General features: G+C 47.5%; 1 protein-coding gene across 1 annotated transcript; it reads left to right on the top strand.

The window, feature by feature from the left end:
• Positions 1-1,882: 1,882 nt before the first annotated feature.
• LOC142576512 (uncharacterized) lies at positions 1,883-14,815 on the top strand. The gene is made up of 2 exons (XM_075686664.1): positions 1,883-3,660; positions 13,345-14,815. Exons 1-2 carry the CDS (start codon positions 3,045-3,047, stop codon positions 13,569-13,571), a joined length of 843 nt encoding a protein of 280 aa, XP_075542779.1. The 5' UTR covers positions 1,883-3,044; the 3' UTR covers positions 13,572-14,815.
• The last annotated feature ends 6,679 nt before the right edge of the window (positions 14,816-21,494 follow it).

Below are 21,494 nucleotides of genomic sequence, written 5' to 3'. Positions count from 1 at the left end.
CCTCAAAGCTATGAAGGCACGTTTGTCTTCTTGAGGGCGACTGGCCTATGTGAACGTCTTTGACTGGCTCAGGCCCTCCGCGTGCGTGCGCGAGCTCACCGCCGCTTTCCTCCCTTCTCTCTCTCTCTCTCTCACCTTTCTATTCCCTCTTTCCCGTCCCCCAGAGTAGGGTAGGCAACGAGATGCATTTCTGGTTAACATCCCCGCCTTCTCTCTTTTTGCCTCCTCGTCCTTAGTCCTGCTCATCGTCCTCCTCAGCAGTTATGAAACCTACGAAGTTAGATAAAAATTTTCATGGTTTTACGTGCACGCTAAATAAAGAGACGTCGCCACAACAAACCCAGCGTCCCAATGTGTTAGAAGTTATACAACTTGTGCAAGTTACATGACGTAACAGTTTGCCAATGTCTGTAGTCTTGTTTCTGATACCTTGCATTCTTTCCCAAAAGCGGGGCTGAGAACCTTCTCAGACGGAATCCCAGAGAACACGCTTGTGATCGAAAGGCACAGCACAGAATAGCACTCAAAAAGTGGCGGCTAGGCAAATGCCGTAGAAATTATTGAATGCGGCGGCGTGGCCACATACCGTTGTCTCTTCGGGTGACATGAGACGGCAGTACAATGTAGATTGCACTATACATGTTGGTAGGACAATCTAGTTCGCGAACTGGCAGGCAAGAAAACATCAGAGTGGTGTAGCTCCGGTCGCCTTTACTCGCGAAAGAAACACTAAGTGCTTCTGACGAATCGCAGAATGCGTTCGTAATGTACACGTGGTTTTCCTGAACATCCCAGCTCTCGCAAGGCTTCATTGCTCTAGAGCGGAGTTTCCATCGTAGTTACCTTACGTCTCAGTATATTTTAGTGCGCAAACAAAGCTCCAGCAAGCGGGAAAATTATATTGGTTTGCTTCCGCTGGGGGTCCCCTGGGGGTCCAAATTATTCTGGAGTCGCCCACTACCTCATAAAACACTGGTGGTTTTCGCACGTAAAACCGCAGAATTCAATTCAGCAGAGAAATGCACGGACACCAATTTGCTTGGGCTTCTTAAGCTATATTAACTGCATGAAAATTAGGTAACCTCACTATGCCATTTGGCTAATGCGAGTCTGCATTTTCATATGCTTGAGCAATGGAAGTCTAGATTGAAAAATAAATAAATAAATAAATAGCTTTGTAAGACAAGAGATCGAAAGTAAGGCAATGTTGCGCAAAAGGACAGAAAAATTAATAAGGACCTACATCGTGTAGGTTACAGATGCAATCTGTTATGCACTGAGCTTTGTCCTCTGAATTATGAGACTGAATGTCGTTGTATTTTATAAAAAAATAAACAATGAGAAATAAATGCTGCCTTTAGGGCAACCTCAATGCAACACGCCAACCCCATCCAGAGAAGCACATCAAATCCCTTTGACAGCAGTCTTACGGCGCACGTATGTGAAAAATAACAGAACATATTAGAATGAAACCAGTAAATCCCGAACAGCCGGTTTGCCCCCACAGTCGGTGGGCGCTCAGGGACATACAAGAAACCTCGGACGAGGACGACGACGGCTCCCCTGTCTGAAATCTGGGATGTTACGAAACCAAAAAACAAAAGGAATAACTGAACGAGGACAGATACATCCGCGAGAACACGACAAAAAAAAGATGTAAATAAACGAGAGCCTACCCGGAAAGCAGATAAATTCCACAACAGAAGGAACTGAAATGGGAGTAGGAAAAGGGAGAGAACGGACTCTCTCTTCGGGAGCTGGGCTCCGAGGAGGGAGGATGTGCTCGGGCTCAGAGGGGAGGCCAGAGCGCATGCGCTCGTTCTTCGAGCAAAGGCGGCTGTGGCAGCGTAGCGGCAGCGCGCGTTCCGTTGCGCAGGGACAGCGCCACTTGTTGGCCTGGCAACGCTGGTCCTCCGGGAGCATTCGAGGAAAGGAGGGATCCGCGGAGGCAGAGGGAGGCTCCCCCGTCTGGAAGGGGGCATCCGCGAGCCGCGGAGACCGCTCTCTCATTCCGATGCTGTCGCTCAAGGAACCCGGCAGTATCGCTGAGGATCGAGGAAGCGGTGGCGCGCCAGCGGCGTCCTGCGCCGTTGCAGCGCTCTCGGCGTGCGCCGCAGCTTCTTGCACGCAAGAGGAGTGCGCAGTGCTACGCGGTTCGACCGACAGTTTCGACGCCGTCTCGAGTTGTTTTCTCGGTTGAGTGCTCGCACCGATGAGAGCTGCGGAGGCTCCGGGATTCTCGTGGCTTCGCGATCACCCGGACGTGGAAGAGGAACACCTTGGAGGACGGTGCGCTTACCGTCAGCCGTGCAGCATTCGGTAGCAGCGACATCGAATTTCGACCGGACCTCTGTGCGCTAATAAGGCAGGCGGACGTGCATACTGTGGTTGCCGTTGGTCGATTGCCAGACTGCTGGTTGGTTTGCATTTCGCTAAGAACCTTCCGCAAAGGAGCGCGTACGCCCTGTAATTACATCTTGAAACATGATTACGCGGCATCTTTATTCAAACTTTGTCGCGTGAGCACCAGAAGATAGGTTCCCCCGAATGGTTACACATTTACAAGCCAGAAGTACAAATGATTGCGTGTTTTGTTAGGCTGCTACTTGCTAGGGGAAATGCACTGGTGATATGAAAGTAACGGGAAGAATATCAGCAACAGTTCAATAGAAGTTTATAAGTGTTTGGGTTTAGACGTTTTGGAATCTCCGTATTGGGCTGGAGTACTGATTTGAGTAGCCCGTGTGCTCCCCTGTGTACTATAGATTTACTTCGGTAAGCAACCTTGCTTCTTTGCGACAAAACAAAGATAGGAACACTCGTATAAAGAAAGTGTGCCAATATAATGAGAGCCGTTGTTAATCCAACGAGAAAAGGGCGTATTCCTCACGAACTTCAGTGAGCACAAGTCGGTATCAAATTTTGACATACGTACTGATGAGAAGCTTGATTCGCTTCCAGCGAAACGACCGTTCAAAGAACACGAGAAACAGTGAAATCCGTCCGGCAATATTCGGCAAGGTAGGTCAAGCGAACTGGTATCAATGATCATCCGCAAAGGAATTAAATGTCGCGCGCCTGAAGGCATCGGGCCGACGTTAGGCGACATTGCGCCCGGATTTTGTCCCGCGCACCCGCTCCTCTGTCCTCCAGACGTCACGACTGCAGCGCTGTTCCTTCCACCGCGGCGCGTGCACGTCTTGCACCACAAGACATCGTGGCCAGTGTCCGTGGCGTGGGCGCTGCTCTCCACACTGGTGGCCCTTATGAGTCTCGTGAGCCTCGTTCAACCCGAGTGGCTGGTGCGCGAGCGGACGGACGTGTACAGGCCTCCGCTGACCTATGACCCCGATGACCTCGCGTACATGCTGGGTCTCTACGGGGCCTGCTACCGAGACTCTGACGATGCCATCAGCGTAGCAGCGGTGAGGGGTGACGCACTGTGTTTCAGGTTCGACGACACGCCCCCTGGTCACGAGGAACCACATGGAGGTGCCAGGTTCCCTTCCGTCACGTGGCGTGCCGGATTCCTGATGTTCAGCTCTGGGTCAGCGGTGCTCTGCATCGGGGCCGTGCTTGCCATCCTGTCGTTAGCGATGCACGGAACGCCCAACAGAGTGGCCGCCGCCGCTGTCATAGGACATGCCCAAGCAGCTGGCGGTAAGCTGCGCGTGCTTTCAAGCCGATAAAGATTGGAGATAGTGCCGGGAATCTGTAGAAACATAACTGCGCACGTGCGCGCGTGTGCTTTTACACTGCGCTCAGCATTACAAGTGGGTGACGCTTTTCTCGTTGGCAAAGTCCCAGTTCATGCAGACCAGAAGGGAATGGTCAACTATCTCGCACGCAAAAAAGAACTGACGCAGAATCACTGAAACTTAAACGGCACCAGGATGAAGCGTATAAAGCCTTTCACGCCCGCAGAGTGATCATGTCCTCTGAAATCTCAAACTCTGCTTGCGAAAACTTTAACGCAGACGATCGCGGAAGAGATCGGCGCGATGATAGCAACGGCATGATTGGCGCAATTTTTGAAAAAAAATTAAATTGTGGGTTATCACGTGCCAAAACCACTTTCTGATTCTGAGGCACGCCGTAGTGGGGAACGCCGGAAATTTCGACCACCTGGGGTTCTTTAACGTACACCTAAATCTAAGCACACGGGTGTTTCCGCATTTCGCCCACATCGAAATGCGGCCGCCGGGGCCGGGATTCGATTCCGCGACCTCGTGCTCAGCAGCCTAACACCACAGCCACTGAGCAACCACGGCGGATGCGAAAAGTTTGAGTTCATTGACACCGTTCAGATTGTGGTGCCATGTACTTGTCGCCGCCTGTTCGACTCAACAAATGAATGTGGTAAATTTTATGGCCATATTTGCAGAAATCCATGCTACCCCTTGGTGTTCTCTGACCGCGAACCTTACACGAAGCTCACTGTCATAGTGAGGGATGGAGTTGAGTAGTGCGAACCCAACTGAAAGTTAGTGCAGCCGTGTTAGTAAACTTAAAAAAAATTGTTTTTGTGGTTTCACGGCCGGCACCAACACCTGGCAGCATTTTCCTAATCTTCGCTGGGGCAAAAGCAGACATCTCTCTATGCGGAAGAGCAATAGTTCTTTTTACAATAAGTCTCGGAATATTTCCCTCATTGATGGAAATATCTGGTGGTGATTGCGCGAGCTCCCATACGGTTTTTTCAAGAAGCCACTAACTCACCAAACCTAACACGCATCTGCGTTAATTACAATTTAACTAAGCATGTAGAGTTTCCCACAGTACTATTTGCCTTTGTTTCCAGTTCGACAGAAAGCAAGAACGTTTTGTTGCAACCTTCTTGTTCAAGCAAACAACATACTGAGCGCAGTCTTTTTCTTTTTTCTTCATGAAAGTGCCGCTCTGAGCTTTGGGAACGTCCTCATTGGGTACACTAATCCAGCCCCCGCATGTTTCTAACTTTTGCTTTTCATGGAGCTCAAGTGCAACACAGTTCTCTTACGTTAACGTGAAAGTGCGGCACACCTACACAATTTCAACGCCAGTCAGAACACATCAGGGGAATTAGGACGGCGAGAAGATTGCGCTCTACCGACATCATGTCTCGCACTCCCGCTTCGCAGCTGGCACCACACAATTGAGATTGATCTCTCGGAGAGAGAGCCTATAACGGAGCAAGATTATACAGCAGAGCGCTTTTCCAGCCGTAATTCGGGGGCCTAAATTGTAGGGCTCATCGTGCAGCCATTGGGGAACAAATAATAATAATAATATTTGGGGTTTTACGTGCCAAAACCACTTTCTGATTATGAGGCACGCCGTAGTGGAGGACTCCGGAAGTTTTGACCACCTGGGGTTCTTTAACGTGCACCTAAATCTAAGCACACGGGTGTTTTCGCATTTCGCCCCCATCGAAATGCGGCCGCCGTGGCCGGGATTCGATCCCGCGACCTCGTGCTCAGCAGCCCAACACCATAGCCACTGAGCAACCACGGCGGGTGGGGAACAAATCATGCCGTTGCGCGGCAGCTACGCAAGGTGTAACTGAGTGTTGTGAGGCACTTCGACAACAAAAGTTGCCACACCGTGATTTACTTCAATGTTGTATAGAATGCTGAAGTGCTCCGGAGGCTACGTAGTACGTGGTAGAGTAGCTGTCACAGCCTCCTGCGTTATAACTGCAGTTCCAGTACCCAGAAGAGTCTTCTCTTGCAACCCTAAAGCAGTTAGAAACACGTATTGCTTGTTAGTTTGCTTTTGTTTTCACCGGTGCAGAAACTTTCTTTTTCTTTAGTCTTTTTATCTCCCACGGATGTGTTATTTTACTTTTCGCCAGTGCTCGCTTTGATCTAAATATCAATGCTAGATGCCACTGTTTCATTTCAGTTTAAGACGCACTCGCTGTTTCAGGTTACGCGCCAAACGCGTTACGTCACAAGTGATTCGGCTTCAAGAATAATTCACGTTGTGCACGTAATGCATCCATTACACCGCATACACTGCACGCAAGCGCTTTGCTGCATGCGGGGTCGCGTGTCGTGACAGTGCTTTTAGTTGACAGGAGTGCCCACGTGCGTAAACGAACTCGTAAGCCACCAAAAAGTAGACCCGAATGTTGTTGACTACCCTTAAAGCCACTGCTTTGGGAAAACGAGTAGTCTCGCGCTGTCTCGAACAAGACGAGAGTGACAACAGCAGCACGCAAGGACCCCACGCGTACGCAGTCAGGATCGAGTACGGTCGCGCTGCACAAAACGTGGTGCTCGTATGACTCGCAGCGAGTGGATTATTAAAAATATCCCATACAGCACATTCTGAATAGACGCAAGGACATTTGAAGGCGCTACAGCCGAAGACGGGGCATCGATAAATAGCGGACAAACTTAGAAAGGGTGGATGCATCACATGACCATTGATTGCGCTTCTCTATCCCTGTAGTGTTGTAGCTTCTTTAGCCGGCACAAGTTCGCGTTTTAAACGGTTTTCGTCGCCCCTACCTCTCTCCATTCCAGCAGCGCGGCCACCTCCGACGCGCGTGGCGTTGTAACCAGAGAAGCGCGGGCCACGTGCACAGGGCCCCGTTGCCGCGCTCTTTCCCCCCTCTCACCCAAATGGTCGGCTGCGCGCGCATTCCTGTCCATGTGCCGTGTCCCTGATGCGGACGCAAGCAGCTCAGGGGGAACGCATGCGCGGGATGCATACGGGGGCTAGAGGTAAACAGCTTCGCTGTAAGAAAGAAGGATAATGCATTGAAGATAAGGATACTCCCTAACGCCACTTTTGAGGACAGCTGTTTAGGTGTTTTGAATTCGCGATATATTACGGCACAGAATTTGATTCTGAAGGACAAGGAGCTCTCGTCGGCAGCGATGGGTTTTTTCTCAGGCAGCTTGTTTACCTGCAGCGGCAGACGAAGCATTTCCAGCTGTTGCGTTGCTCAGTGTTCATAAAGAAACAGTGAACACGGTAACGCGTGGTTCGCGCGGAGCGCATTTTCTAACGGCGGCACGCTGCAAGTGAAGTAGCGCATGAGCAGTGGTCCCGAAGCCCACGCCAGCACTTGGGGTCGGCTCTGGCCGCATACCTGGTCCTACCGGCCACTCCGCTTTCCTCCTCAACCTTTTCGCCATATCCTCATCCGCCTCCCTTCTTCTGGTTGCGCTGCACTCTCCTCACCGCTTTCTTACGTCTTTCATCCCACCGCTGCTCTCCGCATTCGCTTTCATCTTTCGCTGTGCTCGTTCTTACGGTTACGCCGACGCCGACGCTCGCCGCAGGAACGGCCTCTTAAGAGCTGCGCTCTAAAAACAAACAAGCAAATAGTAAGAGTGCTAGCAGGGCTTGTTAAGGCAATTATCCTAAGGACAAAATAGCGCGCCTCCAGCGTTGTATCACGTTCTCGTCCGTATAGCTTTGCAATATTTTTCCCCTCATAGATGATATGCAGCTTTAAACTATCGAATCACCAAAAAAGGCAATCACAGACTTTAGTCGAGTGTAGCCACAACTGAGTAATTTATGTCTTTTTACGACGGGTATTAGTGACACATAAGCAATGAAGTGACTGCTGTCTGCACTCACGGGAAATATAGAAAACATTTGTGTACATTTCTCTCAAACTAAAACATAACAGATTACTAATACGCGTGCATTCACTGTAAGAAATGTCAATACATGCGTAACTTTAACTTACACTGTGCAAGGACACCGATAATTGTGTAAACAAGCCACGTATATCTTTTATTTTCTCAGCACAGAAACACCTATTGCCTATGGAATCACATGATTCATTGCCATCATGTTCATATCTACACATATAAGCTAAGCTGTCACCACACATGACAAGAAATCGAATCGCTGTCTAACGAGAATTCATGTTGGGCGTGGCTAGATTGAAGAAACTAGTCATATACAAAAACACTGAACCTTCCTTCGTATTCCTGTTTATGCAGATGCAGTATTGGTCTGCATAAGTTGCTTACTTCGCAAATCAGAGCCAGACTATTCACTCCAGCAACATTTGCAGCAACGTAGCCGCCCCTGAGCTTCACATTGTAGCAAAATGACGCCTACTTCTAGTTTTTCTTGTCTTCAAGAGGAAACTTTACATGGAACCAACTCCAATTTTCCTAGTTGCACATATGGAAACCACAGAAATCCTTTGATGAGACAACCACTCGACCTATTTTAATGAACTTTCTTGTATATGGGAGATGTTATAATCTAGCAAGCGTAGGAGGCCCAATTTTAAATTCCGAACTTAGTGTTGTACAGAAATAGACAAAAATTCGTGCTAAAAAGTAGTGAAGTACGAATATTCCATGACTGTAACTCTGCAACAGAAACAGACGTTGCAGTTCTCAAGCGGACCAAATTGATATTGAATATACAGCTTAAGGGAAATCGGTTACATTGTTTATGAGGATTATGAAACATTTCTATTTACAAACAAGTAATGTATTACAGAATTGGGAGTTTTGTTGTCCACTTTTCATGTAATAATACTTGCAGTTTACTGAAATGTAATGACATTTTTTTTTCATAACGGGTTTACAGAGTTGTAGCCTCAAACATTAGTTTTTGGAAATTCTGCACTTAAAAATGTTAATGATATAAATTTAAAATCCACTTCCTTGAGTTAGTAGGTTTTTGCAATTCCTTTTAGATGAAATAAGCCTAATCGAACTCGGTGCAGTCGTCACCGAGGAACCTGTTTCTTCGTTTGCATATTTTTTTTTATATGAACTCCCAATGTAACGTTTCGTCTTAACCCGCACATCTTATCATTTACGCCGTAGTTCCATGCGTATTACGCAACCATAATAATGAAGAATACGTGGAACGTGTTGGGCTTTCATTTGAGGCCGTGTGTGTCGATAGACTACTGATATGCGATGTCTTCGGGAGCAGATTGCCGTGAGGTATGGCAAGAAGGGGTGTTGATTATTGCACAAATACGTATAGGTCAAAATAGGGCCCACGATGAGTCGTGAACTAGTCGCTAAGACACGCTGGGGCCTAGTTTGATGCATGTCAGAATGCATGACGAATGATTTTGATAAATATTTATGGAAAAAAACAGAATCCCGAAGATGTACCCCTGCTTTTAGCAAAAATAAATTATTTCGGGATGTCCTTTCCGTTATGCTTGATGTGGGTGATGGCCTAGCGAAGATGCTGCAGATACATTGGTGCTGGACGTCTTTCATAATTTTCACGACGTGAAAGCGCAGGTACCATACTTCGTGAGTGAATGTACGTTTTTATTTGAACTTAATATTAACAGTGTCTCGAAATAAATGCAACAAATAACAGCCCAGCATCCTCACTTCCAGTATAACATGCTAACGCTTAATTCGATTGTCGTGACGGAGTTGTATTTACTTTTCTAAGAAAAAACTAATTGCGAGAGAAGATCAGGTATTTCTAACAGCGAAAAGCTCGTCATTCGTAGACTGTAACAAATTGTGCACGCGATCTTCATTGTCGGATTGAGATTGGTTTGCATTTGTTGTTCAAAGAAGTGAAATAGTATGTAAGGCTGTGATATCTTCGTCAAGAACATGTCCATTACTCTTTAAATCCCAGTCTGTGGACCGCTTCCCCTGTCATAGCCCAAGGATAATCACTGGTATTTTTCTCACGCTCACAGCTAGGGCTGTCATTTCTCTGAACTGGTGCAGCTTCATAAGCATATCCCTGTTGAAGCGCACGCCAATACTTGTATATGTGCAATGCGAACAAGTAGAGATTCGTGTACCACACGAGACTCCCAGGCCTCACTTAGCTGGCGTCTAATGAATTCATTTGATAACGCGTACTCCTCGCGCCGTCTCTCCACACCAAAGCCCGCTGCTAAAACCAGTAGTCTATCCCTCGCTTTGTCCAACTCGCGCAAGCCATAACCTCGCGCATCCCGAGCCCTGATGGGGGCAGGAACCCCGCACTCGAACTTATCCGTCCCACGAACGCATGGAGCACGGAGCGATGACTCGACCTCTGCACTTCTAGCAAGCTGCGCCGTCAAGAGAAAGCCATCTTTCAGGCGGATAAAGGAGGCCGAATACCGAACGAGACAGGTCTACAACCAGAAGAGCTTTAATCTTTCCCCGCAATCCGGCACTCTTTGTATTGTGCGAGGTAACGCGGCGAGGCGATGGGAGATCCCCTCAGCGTCCGGACCGACCTATGGAATCTCCCCCCACAAGAGGGACGCCTGCCCCCACCCTTCCTGCCGCCACCTTCTTTGGCCCGAGCTCGTAGCTCCTGCACCCGATCAACAGGATTGCTGGCTGACTCACCGCAAGCGTTGCGCCCTTTCACCTATATTAAAGGCTGGCTTTGCTTCTTTCCCTTGCAAGAGTAGCACCTTTCACCCGCGGACCCTTTGTGCCAATGCACCCTTCAGTGAGATGTCCGGAAGTCGGTAGCGCATAGTTCCGCATAATCGATTCCTTCTTTTTTAGCCCGCAGCCCCCCTACTTCTGTGGTGGAGTTCTGTTTCAGGATCGCGCCTATTCAAATGGTGTCTTCACACAATCCGTAAAGACGTCAGTTCTTGCTTTCGGGTACGTAACTGTAGCATCGAATGTAGACATCTATGCTCTAGTGGCAGGCTATATAGTACTTTTTAAATTGCGATTTATATTTGGACCAATGAAAAGCAGCCCTCACAATGCGGCGAGGTAAAACAAGGTTCTGTCGTTTCCTTTAACTTGTTTACTGTAGTTGCTGCGATATCTGCAAAGTGCGAAATAGCACACCCGTATCAAGAACATGCTATGGCAAAGTTTAGCTCTACAATATGGGCATATTGGATCATTTTGTGCACATTTTGCTTTGTATAAAATCAGTCATTCTCAAAAGATTCAGCATTATTTTGTATAGTGTCATCAAAAATGTGCATTTATTATGATCTACTCTTTTCCACGAGCAGTTGAAATCTCGACCCTTTTATTGAGGTAGCTCTCTTGGCTCTTCATTTTGTTTCGCAGTTTAATCAGAATGTTTACACCGTTTCATATAATAATTTGTTTAGTGGGGTTTTTCTGATTGCTTGTCCAAGCTTGTGTCCCCTAAAGCTTTACAGGTGGCGTTTTGTAATGAAGATACTTCAGCAGAATAATTAGGAAAATTATAATAATGTATATTTATTTGCCTCCGTGTGGTATAATGATTTTGACGTTGTGCATTGTTACACGTAATATACGTTATTGCTTTTGCATCATAAGAAACCCTCAGTTCGTGTGCCTTGACTTAAACTGAAAAAAAAAAAAACACAGACCATAGAGCCAGCAACATCTTGCGCAGACTGTACCAACCTATACATAAGTGGAAACGCATGATGAAAGTAGAAAAGAAAGCCCCGTCTTACATACCCTTATTGCGAAATTTTATGCTAGTGTTATTACCTCAGAACAACAGAGCACATAAGGAGAAATGAGCTAGTCGCACAGACTACGTACTAAACGCAAGTCACTGACTATCGTAACAGGCCACCAGCAGACCAAACAATGCCACTCCACATTTTAGATTCCTTGACTGCACAGTAGGAAGCTGCGATTTATCAACATCAATTTTCCTTCGATACTTGTTTAAAGCTTAGCTTTCGTGTCATACTATAAGTGGCTATCGATCGGTTCCTTAAATATAATGGTTGCGGGCCATACGGCGCGGTGGAAATTATAACTACGCATATGGATGTCTAACATTACCTTCTCTATAATTCGTAATATTCCTCTAATATGTAATTTTTTAATTACCTTTGAAACCAAAGACCAGGGAAGCAATTGAATCGTATTACTGACAAACAGCAAGCTTTGACGGTACGGATAGCAGGTGTGAAAAATCCAATTTAGCCGTGAAATCGTGGGACATGGTGCAGCCCCGCAGTCTTAGACACTATGCTTCAGTTCTGACAATCAGCGTCAAGCCACGGCTCTCGGCACCGCTCGCGCGTTTCTCTTCCCTCCTTACGCTAGCCTTGCTGTAAGGGATCACGATGGTAGTACGCAAAACATTTACAGTCAAGCTGAAAGGAACATGATTAGCATGACACGCAAAAAAAGAAAAGACGCGGTATGTCGTACAATTATAACGACAGCGGGCTTTTTTTTTCTTCATACGGTTAAGCACAGCATTAGGTTACGGCAGCGTTGGAGAACTCCCTGCGTTAGGCTTTTTAGTGGCGCAACACCAGTGTGCAAAATGTCCTTGGTCGTAACATTAACCAAGGGGACCAAGTCGTTTTTGTACCTTCAAGCAGTGATTTTGCTGTGCATCAGCTGTATTGCTATATCAAAAGTGAGTGATCACCGAAAAGTCGCGCCTTGATGATGCACAAAATTTTACAATCACGCGCACAACAGCGCAACGTGACGAACCTTAACGAACATTCTTTTTACAAGGAACAACCTGTCGGTCTAGGGTTTTCCGTAATAAACAGGAAACAAATTATCAAGAGTTTTTGAACAAGCACCTTTTATTGACCAATGCATTTTTTATGTGGATAATTCTTTTTTGCCTCCATCTATAGTTTTTCTGGTGGTTGACGGTAGGTAGTGGTCGTATCTTATTCGCCGATACAAAGGTGCTGATGCAATGGGGACGTGCTCTCCACCAACTGAGTTGCAGGGCGCCTTCTTAACTAGATGGACATACTGTGACACTAGAACATTGAATCGTTCGAATGTTTAAATGCTGTGATGGACTTCTTAGACAGGATAGCATATTCTGCTCTCGCGCTCCCCCTAAGGCTGCGTGAAAAGAGTCAGGTAGGAGTGAAGAAGGATGGCCGTCGCCATCCACTCTGGCATTGACACCATTGGAGACAATACATACATAAAAAATTGGCTTTAAATGTACAGCCAGCTATGCATCCGCTACTGTCGTACTAGTTAACGGCTATGATACTGACGCAATTATGAATTAAACAAGTAACGCTACCTAAATATCCTCATTGAAATAAATATACATCTCACACGTACAAATCCTTTATTACAGCGAATAGCTTCCTAGGAGTGTACAGCTATTCGGTTACAATGGGATTCTTAGTTGATGGTGATTCTGCACAGGCCTTGTCCTTTTCGTTTTTGTTTTCGGATGTTATAAACTACATAAGTTTCTGCGCGCTTTCGAGAGCTTTCAGCAACACAATGCTACGAAAATCAATAGTAACTGAAAAATTACCGTGTGGTAGTGCTCGAACCCAACAGTGTCTGACATCTACTTGCTGAAAGACAATTGAAGCTGCACGTGTGCTTTATGCATTAGTACACGTTACCATGAGCTGTTTAGTAAGCTGAAGGCATTGCGAATGTAACCTTAACAACAATTCTGTCGCTGCAGTGGTTCTGCAGGCGACGGCTCTTCTACTGTTCCCCTGGTTCCTGGCCACGCCCTTTGCACAAGCTCACTGCGGTGACGGCTCCGGAGCCTTCTCTCTCGGGCACTGCCGCCTGGGTTGGGCTTCGGTTCTCGCTGGTGTCAGCACACTCCTCGGACTCTACGGTCCTGTGCTGGTGCGCTTCGTTTCCTACCCAGTCTACACACCGTGCTCTTGGAACGTGCTATAGCTTGTGAAAAGATGTAGTCGCCTGTAGGAACTCGGTGACGGAGCGAAAGGAGGGCACGCCCATTGCGCAAGCGATTACCAGACATTGACGAGGCCGCAAGCGAGCGCAAAGCCATTCACGAGCGCTAATCGTAAACAAGGATTGTTTGCCAACAACACAAAGCATGCTTGATGTGCGTAAAAGTGACTAATGTTCATCATTCGTCGGATTCACTGAAGTCTAAAACCTGCGGTGGCGACAATTTCTAGCTCGTGGTGATCAGAAGGTCGGTCGGCAACGTGGTGTCTCTGCTTACCATTTGTAAATTTCCAGTGGGAGTGACGTTGAAAGACTGCGGCACTACGCCCGATATCTGATTCCGTAAAGGAGTCTTGCTGCGCGCATCCGACCAATTATGTGCGCGAAAGTGTGAGTTCTGTGCATGCGGTATCTTCCTGTGGATCGCCGTGAAAGAGTGGAAAAAGGCGGTTTTGTCGACCTTTGTTTGTCTGGGGCAATGCCCCGCAGTGCTGGGAGCGCTTGTTCTCGACAATAAAACTGTTAGTTTAAGATATTTAAGGCAGGTTAGACGTTTCTGGCAACTAGCCTCTCTTGGTATGAAAACCTGCACAGATAACAATCGTACTGAAAGCTACCTAGCTGAAAGTGAGCGAGGTGCGCAAGATTTGTTGTGCACAGCATCTTACTTGTTGCACAGACCAGTCCCACAATTTTGAGTGCACATTGTAATAACAGAGGCGTCAGCGGCTAACGTTGCGGAAGCTGGGTACAGCATATGTCACTGGTCGTATATGTAGTAATAATTATTGTTTCTATACTGAACATAACAAAACAACTTTCTGTTTAGCTTTTCAAGCGCTTACTATCTGTTTTCATAGACACAGCGCTCCGAAGCGTGCAATAAGATTCACGTAAACAACAAACAAATGTATTTTCCGTGAATATGTCTGAATGGCAATATTTTTGGCCGGAGCCGTGCAGTATCTGCGCTCAGTGGTGTGCGACCTGCAAGAAAGTAGCCTCAAGCTGACGCTACCGCATGCTTCGAAAGGTGTGCTTTGTACGACGACTGTGAAGGCATATCGGTGCTCATTAATCTGTTATAATAGTGTGTGTACATAGCAGTCCTAACATAAAGATTGCTGTGCAGAGTATGAGAAAGGTGCTGTGACGTATTTTGCATATATGTCAACCCTTTGGTACAAAAGAATGTGGCAGAGGCTGGATACATCGAATAAAGAATAATGAAGGTGAGCACTCTGTGTACCCTGCGTGCTTTTCACTTGTTCCACGGCGGCATCACCGCTGCAGCCCACTCTTCGATTTCTGCAAAGAATACGCTGCTTAGAAGGAACAAGGAAATAGGCAGGTAAGAGTTGCAGCTTCTACAGCAGGACTTTGAAGCGCTTCTGGGACTTCTAAGGCGCCACCATCTATTGCGGAAGACTGCGAGAACCGTAAGAATAAAGAAACGAACTGCCGCAATAACGAGCAATTTGTTCCTATCGAATAGTTACCGCCAATACTTGCCCGCCGTGGCTTTGTCGTCAGTAGCCCAGTCATCAAACGTTTACCCCAGTGTCCGATGTGCCGACAGCGGGACATGGGTGTCGCGATTAAGATGGCCTGTCAATTTTGAATGTCATTGCTAGAATGAAATATTATGTGGCCCATTTTACAAATATTTTGCTTTGTAAGTGACGTTTGCCATTAGCCGACAACGTTCGATAATAATATGACCTGGTTCACGGTTCGCGGGAATTTGTTCTTACGAACATATATCTGCGAAAGAACGTTTTGTGAATACTGGCCTAGGTATATAAATTAAGAAGTCTACAAATAGCCAGAAAAGACAGCTCCTTAGAGAATCGTGCATGTGTACAAAGCCACAGTAATAATAACTTGTACTGACACTCCGCAGATGGCTAGACGGCAGTCGTACTCGCTTATCGTTCCAGAATATTTGCTTTTGCGGAGTAATTTCGATTAGAAATGTCCCCGAATCATGGGCGCTATAACATAAAGCTATTCCAAACTTTTCTATTCCAATTCTGCAATCAGCCTTCCGCGATTGGTCAAAAACTTTTTTAGACCATCCCCACTTCGCCTGCCTGTCACGTGACGTTACGAAAACCGCGAAAACTCACCGCGTCAAAGTGACGTGTACGTGTTAAAGGTGCATTAATATGCCGAACTAAACAATTTTTTCTGAATAGCTGCAGGCTGCCCCGTTCCGAAAGTAACAAAAGATGGCTGCCGCCAATCGCTTGGGCACTGGATACTCGCACCTGCCGGAGAGCGTGGGGTCATTTGCAAATATAAAGCTTCCTGCGTAGACTTGTAACGTTTTCGAGCAATTTCAGCATGTTTACGACCTCGCTCTGCCAACCCTTTGCTGAGGACCCGTTTTGGCGGTGTTCTTAACATTCCGTTGCACGCCGTCGCGATTTTCGAGCAGCTACGGCAAGCGAAGGGAAAGCGGATCAATCGTAGACGCCGGCACCACCTTCTTCATCCGGTTATACTTTTTCAGTGCGCTGGCTCTTCCCCATTGAAATCTTCCCCACTTGAGCGTGCTCCTCGCCTCCTGGCAACCAATTACAAAGGAAAAAGCGCTCATTCTAGGCAATGTTATTTGCTTTGAAAGCAAAGAAGAGTGACCTCGCACAAACTAAGAGGAAGTTTCATTGGGCTGTTGAGGCAACGCTGCGCGTCACCGTCCGATGTTTACGTTGGTGAATGCGCAAATTTTACGGCAGGAGATTGGAATAAAAACGCATTGGAATACTTTTGCGTTATAAGACCCCCTGTCAGTGTTGCACAAATATAATCTAAAGAAATTATAAGACCGTCTACACGATATTTTCTAGTGTCTACCGCAGGAACAACTTTATTTAACCTCTATTCTTCTTCTACGCATCACACGAACTGGGCTGCTGTCCTTGAAATGATTGTACAATATTTACTGAGAAAATAATACGCACATTATCAGTTTTCAAATCTTATGAAGGTGGTGAAAAACCAGTAACAGAAATCGCTTTTCAACTGAAGCCCTTCCACACGTTACAGTACAGATGAGGTTGCTCCCAATCATCGCAAGAAAATATTTTTCGAAAGGGCGGGAAATTTTTGAGCGGGATGTTGACGCGCCACTTGCGGGGCGTCATCGCCATCGAGTGCTGCCCTCTGCGCGATTCGCTGTCGCCGTCATCGCAGAATGCCACCGCGTAGTTGTAGAAGAACAGTTCCCTCGCACTGACCTGCGAATCGGACAGCTGATAGAACATGCCTGTGGCGTTGTGGTCACTCAACGCGCGCTTGTAGAGTTCGTACAGGGGCACCAGCAGGGCGTTGTCCAGAAAGGCTTCTTCGTGGCGTGCCACGCTCCACTTCCCCGCGGAAAGCCGACCACCACCGCTTTCAGCTGCTGCAGCGGCCCGGTACTGGCGCTGAAGGCACTCGGTGACGTTCTCGCTGGCGCTGACAGATGCGGCACTCCACGAGCTCCTGCTCAAAGCTCGGCCCTCGTCGTCGAAGGCCGAATTACTCCTGAGCAGAGCTTTAACCACGCCCCTAACAATGTGGGCGAGAACTACGGGATACAGCTGGAAAGGGATCTTGTTCGAGATGGCGGTGAGGAAAGCCACGATAGAGTTCGGAAGGAACACGAGGTTGTTGGTGGGTTGGTACTCGCATTCCCAGTCGAACACGGATGCGTCGTAGGCGTTGTCGTAGGCTTCGCCTGTTGTGGCGGGAGTTCTCCAGGCACTCCAGTATATTCGGGACGCGTAGGACAGCATACTGAATGCCGTTCCGAGCAACGTGTCGTTGGATTCCAGCGGCAAGGGCGGTGTGTGCCGGTACTTCTCATATTGGAGAAAGTTTCCCTGCGTGCCAAAGGCGATCGCCATTGCGTCCAGCTTTCGCAAAGCCTGGTTGAGGTCACTAGGCGAAAACCATGACTGGCCTGATCCCAGCATTTGTCGAAATACAAGACGCGTCTTGTTGAATAGTTCTTTGAGCTGGCCATCGCGATGCCGCCGGTAGACGTTGGCAAACTCTCGGCTTAGCGTCAGCTTTGCCGCGATTCCGAATCCATAGCGGTACATCTTTTCCAACAGCAACGTGCATGGAAGGAGCGGCGGCTCCACCCTGGGAATGTGGTAGCCGTAACCCAGACCATATAGCACTGCGTATCCCGGTGGCATCAGTGGCGCAAGGGTGACCATGGCTTTGAAGCCGACGTAATTGGCTATGGCAGTGCGGTAATCTACAAAATTGCGCATAGATGTGAACTGGCTGAAAAAGACGGGGTCCTCTACGATTGTAAGTGTAGATCGCATAGCACTTGGCTCCATATCGAAGAGAAGCGTCATGTACTTCAGCCAGTCCCACCATTCGCTCTTGGGCAACATATTTACTGCACTGACGCCTTTTTCAAGCAACTGAATCGGAACCCCGTCAAGGTAAGTCAGTTTATGCAGCATCATTTCGAGCTTCGATATTTGCCTGCTAACCATAGCGCCTGTAAATGGGTTGCTGTAGAGGCTGATTGCGCTGAAAATTATATCTCGGTATCGCTCCAGGACATTTTTCCTTGGCCAACTTGCGTAATGTTTTAGATACGTCACAGGTTCTTTCAGTACAATCTGATGCTTAGAGTCATTGCGGTTACTTCGAAGCACGCTCACCCTAAACAGTGATTGCAGCATCAGGAAGCGGTCTCCAGCGGAAACAACGTTTACAATGTCGCCTTCGAATGCGAGGTAGGGCCAAGCGCTTAGCTGCAATGTGCCTAGGATTTCCGCCCAATCTGACTGTTCATTCCCGTCACTGTTGTTCACGTGAGCGGTTTTACACTTTTCGTGAAACCACATTGCTTGATCGAGAAAGCTTCTTTCGCCAGACATCCTGTGTCGATTCTTAATTTTCGAATATCTGCTCATGAAAAGGTCCAAGTCTTGCACCAGCTGCCAAATGCTGAACTGCCGGTATGGCAACTGGTCGGTGTTCGTGGGGCTCCTGTAAGGAAACACAATGCATATTATGCCTATGCTTCGAAGAATTCACTTCGCTTTGCTCACAATAATTACCTTGCAATTGAAAGCAAGCGCTCGTTCGTATTTATTCAACTTAGAAACGTTGAAAAATAGAATATCACCATACGGCCAGCCAGCAGCGCGTGAAATGCTGCTGATTTGCTGCTTTGTAATAATATTTCTAATTTCTCAGAAAAAATTCAACTTGTTCATTCTATCAGTAGTGCATGCTTCTTTTTCATAGGTCTCGAGCTTTTATTCGCCGAAACGAACAGAGCGGACAACACGGGGACATATCCAATTTTAACGTTGGTCAAGTAAGTGCGAGCAGCAATAACAAAAAAATGACGAACCCTTCCCCTACCGGAAAATGGCGGTAAGCGAAGCTTGTCCTCCATGCACCTGACCTTCGTCCCGGCTATGTAAAGTTAAAGTTAGCGGATAGGTAAAGGTACCGGATTGCTTCAGCCTCCCAGTCTCTCAGGTCTGTATCTACTTGTCGTTGCTGTCGGATTGCCTGGGCTCAGGTGGTGCTAACGGCTGGATCGGCGCACCGACGGCGAGCCCTTTCACGGACAAGTTCTCGCCGCCGCTCGTCGAACGCTGCCCGTTCCTTGGGGAACGCTCAACGTGTGGCCCTTGCATCCGCTTTCCCGATACTGAATTGAACGTAAACGAAGCCGGCGCATCACGCACGAAACCCTTTCCCTCCCCTGCGGAAGGAAAACGGCTCTGATTCGTTGCGCTCATGCCCTGAGCTCGCGCCTATGCAGCTGGAATCCTTACTAATGACTCACGCTCCGGCGCTGGCGCAGCTCTCAACGCATCAAACCGCCCTTTCCCGCAGCTGCTTTGTTCTGGGAGCAACTGTGTTTTTTTTGCGTGACCCCGACAATGCCACTTGTGAGCCAATGCAAGCTTCATTTGAATATAAATTTAGGGTTCGACTTCCCAAAATCGCACACTAGGTTATGAAAGACCTGGGTTTCATGAGTGCGCACCTAACGCATGATACACAAGGGTTCCGCACTTTTGTATCGGAATGCAGTGAGCTTATACTACAAACATCAAAATGTATTTGACCGTTATGTTCGTTATATCGTTATATCGTTTCGTTCTCAATATGCATTACTCTGATTGCTGATCGTCATTATGCTTCGGGATGGCAAGCGCAGCATTGCTTTTATTTGTTCTAAAACGCTAATAAGGTAAATACCACAAAGAAATTTCCCAGACACTAGCACATGCTACCCTGCAGTTTACGGCACTGGCGGTAGCACGCGCAGCTTCCCGTTCTTGCCGTCTCTATACATGCAATTCAGCGGTATGTAAATCGAGGTCTTCGCGGTAAAGAAAACTAAACTGAAATAGAACAGGTGGGTGCCTTTATTGTCGTTTTAATCTTTTCATTTTTGTCCCGAACTTCGGCGGAATCAAGGGTTAAGTATCCGACTTTCGTTCCTGAATGGCATGCACAATCGTTCTTGTGTCAGAGTAGATATTTTTTATGCTTGTACTGTCCCATAAAGGAGTTATGTTTTGTAAGTGCGAATGCAGTCCGAGTTATAGTAGCTACCTGCTGAACCAGAAAGGGCAATGCGATTTTCTGCCACAGTGAGTACTCCCTCGCACACCCTAATGCTGTCGGCAAAATTGTAAGCTGCCTTTGTAGTCGCTGTGTTGGAATACTTGGTCGCTAATTTAAAACAAGTATTATAGCCAATTCAATTCCTTCCTTATCATCCATATTTCATGGTGGTGGATGATAAGATTCTGGTGGACTGAGAGGCGCTTGGAACAGTGACTCAATCACCAAACTTGAATACACTTATAATAGAATATTTCATTTATTTCCGCTCTGAGTTGGGCTTTAAGCAAGCTAAGTGCTGCAAAAGCTTTTAGGCTATGGTCTGTGGCGGCCGCTCTAATATTGTAGAAAAATGGAGTAGAAAATACTCTAAAATGACAAAAGCGCCATAGGTATTCAGTTCGGGCACTTATACAGATGGAAATATTGACACGTGTACTTATCTTTATCGGGCGACCACGTTTCGCCGCTTAACAAATGTAATCGCACAGCGAGGGACGCGCCTGCATGTATCCGACGTTTCTGGAAAGTTATCGATGCTTCTACCCGGCTCTGTTGTCGCCTAACCTTGTGTTATCTGATTCCATCGCGTAACGCGAATGGTGTAGAACATTGTGGAAGGCACGCGGGTCCGAACGATTAGTCTGGATCATTCGACGACTGCTCTATAAAAGCCGACGCGCTTGACCCGCTGATCAGATTTCCGACGATCGCCGACCGTGTTCGCCGCTATCGTTGTGCTATAACTGTAGCCTGTTTTTGTGGGCACAGGTTCGCCCAACAAAACCTAGTCTTGTATTCCACCGTATTGCTGCTTTCTTCACCGTCACTACCACGTGACATCTGGTGGAGGTGCTTGTGCGTTCATGTACCGAACGCCCCCGCAAAGCCGCGATCCAAGCCTGAAACCCGAGGACAGCACCAACATCGCCCAAGACCAGCGTGCTAGCCGCAAACTGCAAGGACTGCCCCCAGAGCACGGACTTCTACCTGAGACGACAAAGAAGATCGTGGTCAAGACAACGCCAATGGCTGCCCCAGCGTCCCCCGTTATCCTACAACAACCTCGGGACCCACCAACCTTCCATGGAGCAGCGACTGAAGACCCGGAATCATGGCTGGAGACCTACGAACGCATCGCGACGTTCAACAACTGGGACTCCGACGACAAGCTGCGGCATGTCTACTTCGCCTTAGAAGACGCCGCCAGAACTTGGTTTGAGAACAGGGAATCGACCTTGACAACGTGGGTCCTGTTCCGTAGCGGCTTCCTGCGCACCTTTACAAGCGTCGTGC

The sequence above is a fragment of the Dermacentor variabilis genome, chromosome 3, assembly GCF_050947875.1.
Source record: "Dermacentor variabilis isolate Ectoservices chromosome 3, ASM5094787v1, whole genome shotgun sequence".
Taxonomy (NCBI): domain Eukaryota; kingdom Metazoa; phylum Arthropoda; class Arachnida; order Ixodida; family Ixodidae; genus Dermacentor; species Dermacentor variabilis.
This window is presented reverse-complemented; position numbering and strand designations above follow the sequence as displayed.